At 47.5% G+C, this 9,405-nt stretch overlaps 1 protein-coding gene across 4 annotated transcripts; it reads left to right on the forward strand.

The window, feature by feature from the left end:
• Positions 1-1,737: 1,737 nt before the first annotated feature.
• Positions 1,738-8,069, forward strand: si:dkeyp-97a10.3 (sialic acid-binding Ig-like lectin 13). 4 transcript variants are annotated; one of them, XM_049026642.1, is made up of 9 exons: positions 1,738-2,689; positions 2,917-2,961; positions 3,583-3,934; positions 4,025-4,291; positions 4,778-5,065; positions 5,161-5,265; positions 5,364-5,413; positions 5,715-6,003; positions 6,858-7,152. In XM_049026642.1, exons 1-9 carry the CDS (start codon positions 2,678-2,680, stop codon positions 7,019-7,021), a joined length of 1,572 nt encoding a protein of 523 aa, XP_048882599.1. In that variant the 5' UTR covers positions 1,738-2,677; the 3' UTR covers positions 7,022-7,152. The 4 variants fall into 4 exon arrangements, with proteins under 4 accessions (XP_048882599.1, XP_048882598.1, XP_048882597.1 ...); XM_049026641.1 differs by adding an exon at positions 7,379-8,069 and having other exon boundaries at positions 1,740-2,689; positions 2,917-2,962; positions 3,587-3,934; positions 5,715-7,166; XM_049026640.1 differs by adding an exon at positions 7,379-8,069 and having other exon boundaries at positions 1,740-2,689; positions 5,715-7,166.
• Positions 8,070-9,405: the final 1,336 nt, after the last annotated feature.

Genomic DNA, 9,405 nt, shown 5'->3' on the forward strand with positions numbered 1-9,405 from the left:
TTGACTGTAGGTACTGTGTTCTTTTCTTCGTACGAGCGTAGACCTCATTCCGTTTTCTGTAAACAGTAGAATGATGAGCTTTACCAAAAAGCTCTACCTTGGTCTCATCTGTCCACAAGACGTTCTCCCAGAAGAATTTTGGCTTCCTCAAGTACATTTTGGACTCCAGTCTGGCTTTTTTATGTTTCTGTGTCAGCAGTGGGTCCCTCTGGGTCTCCTGCCGTAGTGTTTCATTTCGCTGAGATGCCGACGGATAGTCCAAGCTGACAGTTGCACCCCGAGTCTGCAGAACAGCTTGAATTTGCTTAGAAGTTGATTGGGGCTGTTTATTCACCATTCAGACTATCCCTCGTTGCAGTCTTTTATCAATTTCTCTCTTCCATCCACATCCAGGGGGATTAGCTACAGTGCCATGAGTTGTGAACTTTTTGATTATGTTGCGCACAGTGGACAAGGGAACACGAAGATCTCTGGAGATGGACTTGTAGCCTTGAGATTGTTAATATTTTCCCACAATTTTTGTTCTGAAGTCCTCAGGCAATTCTCTGCTCTTCTTTCTGTTCTCCATGCTTAGTGTGGCACACAGACACACAACAGAGAGGTTGAGTCAACTTTTCTCCATTTTAACTGGCTTCAAGTGTGACTGCTATATCGCCAGCCACCTGTTTCTTGCCACAGGTGAGTTTGAAGGAGCATCATATGCTTGAAATAAAATGATTTTGTCCGGCCCATTTTTGGAATTCTGTGTGAAATGCTGTCAAACTTTTTTTCTCTGTTTTTTGTGTTGATCCAAAGCACATAAAGGAAATAAACCAAAATATTTCTAATTGCAGCAATCTTCTGGGAGAAATGTGCATTTTCTGGAAAAATTACAATAGTGCTGATAATTTCGGCCAAGACTGTATAACTGAGGCTGATGTAGAACAAAGCCTAGCTAAGTTCAACATAAATAAATCACAGGGCCCTGATGGCATCTTACCTATAGTTTTAAAAGAGATGAGGGATATTATTAGGCAACCTTTAACTTTACTACTGCAGAAATCCTTATCTGCTGATGTGGTACCTTCTGATTGGATGTATGCTAATATATTCAAACCCATATTCAAAAAGAATAGAAGTAATCCAGCCAACTATAATCCAATCAGTTTAACCTGCATAAGTGGAAAAGTAATGGAAGCTATAATCCAAGTGAAAATGGTAGATTACCTGGATTCAAATAACATTCTGAGGGATAGCCAACGTGGATTTAGGAGAGGTAGATCCTGTTTAACTAATCTACTTGAGTTCTTTGAGGAAGCTACAAGAGAAATTTATTACAAAAAGGCCTACGATGTGATCTACTTAGATTTCAAGAAGGCCTTTGATGTCCCCCACAAATGGCTCTTGTTTAAGCTGAAAGCAGCAAGGATTTTAGGAACTGTAGCAGTTTGGATTGAAAACTGGTTAACAGACAGGATGCAGCGAGTAGTTATTAGAGGCACAATGTCACAGTGGACCTGCGTTCATAGTGGGGTACTGCAGGGTTCAATTTTAGGACCATTATAGATTTACATTATTAATATTGACACCAATACATGCAGTAAACTGGTTAAATTTGAAGATGACACCAAGGTGGGTGGTGTAGCAGATACCATTGTAGCACCGGAGAGGCTACTATGGGATCTGGATTTAATTAGCGACTGGGCTGATACCTGGCAGATGAAATTTAACGTAGATAAATGTAAGGTAATCCATGCAGGCAACAGAAATATAAAGTACAGATATTTTATGGGCTTGACTGAAATAAATGTAGCTGATTATGAGAAAGACCTCGGTGTGTATGTTAATGCTTCCATGTCCGACTCTTGCCAGTGTGAGGAAGCAATAAAAAAGGCCAATAGGATGTTGGGTTACATCTCTAGGTGTGTGGAGTTTAAGTCAAGGGAGGTGATGCTACGATTATATAATTCCTTGGTAAGACCCTACCTAGAATATTGTGTCCAGTTTTGGTCACCATACCTTAAGAAAGTCATTGCTGTCTTGGAAAGGATGCAATGTAGTGCAATGAGAATGATTCCTGGTCTTGGAGGAATGTCTTATGAGGAGAGAGCTGAATCTGTTTAGCCTCGAGCAAAGGAGACTAAGGGGGGACATGATCCAGGTATATAAGATTCTAACAGGTCTGGATGCTGTTCAGCCAAATGGCTCCTTCAATTTTAGTTTAAATACTAGAACTCATGGCCACAAGTGGATATCAGCGGAAGAACATTAAAAAACGAATTTGAGGAAGCACTTCTTTACACAGCGTGTAGTTAGAGTATGGAATAGTCTTCCTGCTTGTGTAGCACAAGCTAAAACCCTGGGTTCCTATAAATCAGAGCTGGATAAGATTTTAACAACTCTGAGCTATTAGTTAAATTCTCCCAAAACGAGCTTGATGGGCCAAATGGCTTCCTCTCGTTTGTAAATTTCTTATGTTCTAGGTCTGAGACAGCTAACTAACTAGTTACTCCTCAAAAAGAATGATGGCATACTTCACGTCAAACAAGTTAAGGTGGGGCGTGGCTTTCACCCAGCCCTGGGGGGAAGACTGGATTGTCTGGTTGAGTGTCTCCGGGCATAGTATAGAAACAGTGAAGGTGTCTCGAAGGAAGACATGATCTCACCAGTATGTGGGCTGGAGATGTGAACAGTGGGGATGAAGACCCTGGTGAGTGATTGTGCCTGGTGTTTGTTTTCTGTGCTGTTTGTTCATCTTCAATTACCGACAATAAAATGGTGAATACACTCGGAAGAACTTCTCTGCCTTCTTGGCTTTTAAATGCCGCTTAGTATTTATCTGTACAATCGAACTTCAGGGAACTTATACAACACCTGTTCTGAATTTTGGATCAAGTGTCCTGAATTAATATGTTTTCCTTCCAATGTATTGTCCAGTCTGAGGAAATGCACTACGCCCCTGTCGTCCTTTGTCTACTGGCAGGTAGGGTACCTCCTGCTGCGACCAGGCTTCCTGTTGTGTACTTTCTGATTGAATGGAAATCTATCCACTTTGCCACAATTCTGCCCATCAGCAGCCAATGCTGTCGCCTGCAAATCGCCTCGTCTGCTTAACTCGTTGTCAGCCAGTCCCGCCAATCACATGAGGGGTTACTAGCAGGCTTCTGAAACGTGATAGCTGGGGACAGGATCGTGTGTTTGACCAGAGCTTAGTGGTGCGTGCATGGAGCCGTCAGCCCGACCGCATGGGAGTGTAAACATGTAGCATGTCAGGAATGTGCACGCAAAAAATGCGAGCCGGTCGGTAAGTCAGTAATAGTGAGGTTTCTGTCGCTCCAAGAAACCAAATAGCAGAGAGAAAGATAGAGAGAGCGAAGTTTCAGCCAGGTTCAGCTAGTGAAACTGACCCCTCCCCAGGGCAAAAAGGGATATTTATCAGTGTATCTTGATCATTCTTTATGTATCTATGGTCTTCTTATGACTGATGATTAATGCTGATCATTGTTGCTTGATATGCTACAATATGCAGGTTAACAGACTGAAATGTTTATTAGACACACAAAGCTTGTAAAATGAAGGAATGATCTTGTGATATTCCTGCTGGCAGCAGCCTGGCCAGCCGCCCTGTGCCAGAATCCGGTCCCGATCCAGTTCCAAACATCTCCGGTGCTGGTGAGGACCGGGGCTGCGGCAGTGCTGGACGTGATCACCGTGTCAAGTGCCCTGTCGATAAGCTGGGTGTCGCCGTCGGGGATCACGCTGGGACTGTGGGTGGGGGGACAGGCAGTGCTGAACAACGCGGTCCAGTACACGGGCCGGATCACCATCACAGCCACTCAGCTGCAGATCAGCCCCGTCCTTCTGACGGACACCGGAAACTACACCGTCATCGTGGACCCAGGCAGCATCGTCGGCATGAGGAAAAGCTCAGGCTCCGTGCTGCTACACGTGTTCGGTGAGGCGACAAAGCAGTGGCACACTGCCTCACTTCTCATACATGAATATCTGAGAGTTCACTATTTGAAATTCCCTCTCCGGTTGACAGATGCGGTTGCCGGGGTGAAGCTGTCCGTCCCCCCTGTTGCTCTTGAAGGCAGCAACATCTCCCTCACCTGCACTTGGACCATGGGAACGGAGACGAGCATGAGCTGGACGAAGGGGGGGACCACCATCTCTCCTGACTACCGAATTACGGTTACGGGCAATTCTCTGGTTATCAACCCAGGCAACAGAAGTGACGCAGGGGGCTATAGCTGTATGGTCTACAATCTTGTCAGTGCTACAACTGCCACAGCCAGCCTCACTGTCTACTGTGAGTCACAGCAAGTCTGCTCTGTATACACTTTCTATAACTAGTATCTGTCTACTGTGAGTCACAGCAAGTCTGCTCTGTATACACTTTCTATAACTAGTCTGTCTACTGTGAGTCACAGCAAGTCTGCTCTGTATACACTTTCTATAACTAGTCTGTCTACTGTGAGTCACAGCAAGTCTGCTCTGTATACACTTTCTATAACTAGTCTCTGTCTACTGTGAGTCACAGCAAGTCTGCTCTGTTTACACTTTCTATAACTAGTCTGTCTACTGTGAGTCACAGCAAGTCTGCTCTGTATACACTTTCTATAACTAGTCTCTGTCTACTGTGAGTCACAGCAAGTCTGCTCTGTATACACTTTCTATAACTAGTCTAGCTATCTACCGTGATTTACAGCAAACTGTTCTGCAACAGGTCTTTTTTACTGACTCATGAAGACAGGCAACAAAGTGTCTGTTTTCACTTTCTTCCCATTCTCTGCAGATGGCCCAGATGCCCCAGTCCTGCAGCAGAATTCGCAGGCTAACTGCGTAGGAGGGGGGCAGGCAGTGGTGGGGCAGACATTGCAACTCGCCTGCACTTCCGTCTCGTTGCCCCCTGCCTTGTTCTCATGGCAACAAAACGGCCAATCTGTGGCGGCAGATCAGGTCAACGGCGGCGTCCTCACCCTCCAGGCCATCACCACCAATCAGAGTGGCCAATACGTCTGCATGGCCAGGAACGTAGTGACAACGCAGACAGCGAAGCAGAGCATTGGCATCACCATCGTCAGTGAGTTCCATCATGCCGGCTCCTCTCCCTTATGCTCTCTCCTCTTTACCTCCGCCTCTCATTCTTTACCACATTTGTCTGCCGCCCCCTTCCAGAAACATGCCTTAGTGTCGGTGCCGTGGCTGGGATTGTGGTGGCCTGTGCTCTGGCTGTCATCTTCATCATCATCGGCATCATCCTGCTGCTGTGCTGCAGGAACAGTGCGTGTGTATATCTGCGAGTTCACGTCTGCATGTCTTTGCGGCCTGTTTATATTGTATTAACACCATGTTTACACCACGTTTACACTGTACTTTAGGGGACTCAAGGCTCAGGGGAGACAAGCCAAACCCGAGCTCAGCGCCTGCGGTAAGATGACTCGCTCTCTATCGTTGTGCAGCCTCTGGGTCTTCGACAGTCTGCCTTTTCCTTCCAGCCCTCACCAGGAAATCTTTGATAATTTACACAGCAAATCTTAGTTTTGCTAATTGCGGATTTTTTTTTCTGCAGCTGTTTTGAAGTAAAGTTTGCTAATTAACGCCTAACGAGGGCTGCCCCCCGGAGACAGAGATGTGTGTCTATTCCCGTGTGACTTTTCTTTGGTCTCCTCAGTGTTCTCCGGCCTGGGGTATCTCACCTCTCTTTGGGGTTTATGATCTCTCTCACCCAGACCGACCCACTCCAGCCTGCCCCACAGAGCTCGTTCTGGAACAGGGCGCCTGCCGGTTACTCAGATCCCCCCTTGCATTCTCCCAACATGCTCCCTGATGCCCGTCAGCAGTACGGCCATACATCCCGGCCCCCCCAACCAAACGGCCCTGATACATGTGGGCTCCAAGGAAACCCTTCAGGCCCCGTCTCAAACCATGGGCATCCGGATGGGGGTGGGCTGCCACCCGGAAAGTCGTATGCCCCAGAGAGCCTGCGGAACCGGACGCAGACCGGACACGCTCCCCCAGGTTCAGTGCCCCCCCTGATCCATCTGACCCTGAACACGATGCAGCCCACAGAGCACATCAGGAGCGACAGCCAGCCGCAAGCCGTCCACGTGAACCTGAACGCCTACCCATATCCGGTCCAGCCAGACCCACTTCAGAACAGGGACGCGTTACACTTAAACACGATTGGTGGTAACACACCTCAGCAGCCTAACCGTCACACTGCGGAAAGCGGCCTGTCTCAGACCCCTCCTGTACAGCAAAGTGGGGGGGCACATAATGCCCCTCTTATCAGTACTAGTAGTGTGGAAAGCCAGGCCCCCACCCGCGATGCTGTCATCCAGACGAACTATACACATGTCGTTAACTTTGGCAGAACTGGACAGCAGGACGCCAGGACGCAGACCTACTCGTCTGAGGCTATGCTCCCCAGTCACCCCCGGCGGCCCTGGGACTGGCTGCGTAGCACCCCCGCTTATCCAAATCACGTTGTGGCCAATCACAGTAGCTTGTCCAGCTGCACCCAATCCAGCCCCGAGCCGATTGCAGCTCAGTCAGGAAACGCCCCCCAAAATGATACCACTCCCACTGCCCGAGGACCTCAGAGTCAAACGGTGCCGAGGGCAGTTCAGCTAGGAAATGGCCCCCAAAACAACACCACCCCCACTGTCCAAGGACTTCAGAGTCAAACAGTACCTCGGAGTCACAGCCAGACCCAAGTTAGCGTCAACACCCAGACAAACAACCCAGAGCCACAGGTTTTCAAAATGACATGGGTTCCGACTCCCCTGATCCACGCAGCCACGCAGAACCCAGTCACACAAACACAGGCCGCGCTGCCAGCACACACTGCTAAGCCCCGTGATCCCTTCCAGACCCAGAACCAGCCGAAGCAGACTGTTCAGGCACAGAAGACCCAACCACCGGCCCGGCGGCCCCCCACGCCCCCACCAGTTTTGCCTCTCTCCCAGTTCAAAGCCCTTCCTCGCCAGCACCTCCCAGAGAAACGGCCAGTCCAGCAGCTACGCCCCGAGCGTAAACCACAACCCAAGAGGAGCATAGGTATCGTCCAGCCCAGCCCTCACTGGAATGCTGTGCATGGCCCCGCCCACATGCAGGGCCCCGCCCACATGCAGGGCCCCGCCCACACACTCAGCCAGCACCACTCTCACATGCAAAAACAGGTGAGGGACTCGCTGTCTGTGTAGGAAGCCTTAGGGTTCTGTGTCTAATGTGTTTATTAGCCTAGTTTACCTCCTTGTGTCAGAGATGACGTCTGCGATGCTGATGGTAAATGTATTACGCGCCTTGGGCTGGGTGCTGCCCCTCCCCCAACCCCAGAGCCGCACAGCGCATGTTTGTGACACGATCGTAACAAACCAACCCCCCTCCACAGGTCTTTCGCAGCAGGATGCGGTACTAGGCAAGGTGACAGGAGACTCCGGGGTTGGCTGATGGGCCCACATTACCGTCAGCAAACGACGCCATCATTCAGACTGGTGTCTTCACCATGGAAGCATGGACTGGCCCCATGACACTGGCCCTTCTGACGTCATAGAAACCCACAACAGCCGGGAGAGAAGTACAGCTAAAGTAATCCAGCTGCTGGACCCTGACTCCTCCAGGCAATTCCCAAGAGTGCTGGGCCCGTAGAGGGACTCAATTTCCGTGGCAAGAGTAATTCGGCAGAATCTGCCGGTGGGCCCTCTGCTCAGCTAAGAGGACTCCGCTCAGTGTCTTCACGGGGAGTTGCTCGCCCGGCTGAATGACGAGCACAGATTAATTAGCTGGATCTATTTAACGACTCAACAAATCATATGATTGTGAAGGCTGAAGGACAGTGATTTGTGGACGAGCAGAATGGTTACTGCTGCCTTTTACTGGCCTGTGTTTGACTGTGTGTGTATTCAGGAGTATTTATAGGCTGTTTATAACCTTGTGGTATCACTATCTCCCATTAATGTTTCCGTTGGGATTTATACTCCAAGTCTGTGAAATTTCTCAGGGAAAAATACATATATTTTCTCATTCCTGGATGTGAAGCCTGCTTTTTATGCTGGGAATAAAGGCGTTAAGCTATGTGAAAATGCCTTTTTGCTAATTCTTGGACATTTGGCAGTGGGTCTGACATTTAAATATCTTAAACTTAAACTGGACACAGCACCCCCTGCTGGCTGACACTGAGAAAAAAATCGTAGCAACCTGCCAAAACACATAAGAACAGAAATGAAACAGAAATGAAGGCCAGGAAGCTCATGTCTGGAGTGAAAAGGCACATATAATAATAACAAAAAAGAGCACTAACAAAATAGTGTGAAAGGATTTCTTAGAATAGTCAAGCGTATCTTTGTTACTAATTGTCTCTACTTAGAGACAGGGAGAAGCACAGTATCCAGAATAAATATGAATGTAATATCTTATCTTATCTTAATCTCATGCCCATTTAAGTCCTACTAACGTTTTAACAGATTTTTTTATTTTTAACTGTAGCACATTGGACGTGTTTACAAATAAAATGTATGTATGTATATATGTGTGTATGTATGTATGTATGTATGTATATATGTGTGTATGTATATATGTGTGCATGTATGTATGTATGTATGGCCTCTGCTATATAAAGGGGCCTCATCTAACTCTGTTTATAAAAGTTTATACCTGGTCTTGCCATCTGTCCCATATTTTACGGGATTGCCTCCTATTGGTGGAATAGAATACGATTATTTTCGCATTCAGACTGATTCCCAGTCTTATCATTGGGACCCCCCCCCCCCACAAACCCAACTACACCAGTGTAGAAACTCAAATACCCCAGGAGCCTCTGACCATGTGAATCTGCCTTTGCCTGGAAGCGCTCTGGTTGATTTCCTCTCAGAAGGGAGGACTCTCCCTGCATTTCGATTGGCCCGTCGGCCTGTCCGTCACTGGCTTGTCTACTGCATTTATATATGGCAGGAGCATCTGAAGTCTTTCTATGCAGAAATGTGAGGGGGCTCTTTGTTACGACTCGAATAACAGCCACCCCTGGTGAACCCTTGTTTCCTTCGCGGTTTCCTTCCTTTGTTTATTGTGGTTTGCATTATGAATAGTCTATTAGATTCCATTTGTGTCCGTTTCCGCCCATCTGAGGGTCACTGCCTGCCCTGTTCTGTTCCAGTTAAGCCCAGAATTGTACAGGCTTTCCAGCTATCATCTCACTGCCAGGGACGTAATCTGACAAACCTTGAGCCCCTTTGGTAGATTTTGGCAGCTGAGGTTTTTTTTTTAATAATTTTATTAAGATTTTTTATTAATGTTTTATTAATTTATTATTAAGGCGAAACACAAAAACAGATGATGTAACAGAAGTACAGACCCCTAAAACATCTGTATTATATAACTTATAACTCAAGACATAACTTCAATTTCGGGGCCCCCCACAGT

This window comes from Brienomyrus brachyistius, chromosome 9, assembly GCF_023856365.1.
Source record: "Brienomyrus brachyistius isolate T26 chromosome 9, BBRACH_0.4, whole genome shotgun sequence".
Classification (NCBI taxonomy): Eukaryota; Metazoa; Chordata; class Actinopteri; order Osteoglossiformes; family Mormyridae; genus Brienomyrus; species Brienomyrus brachyistius.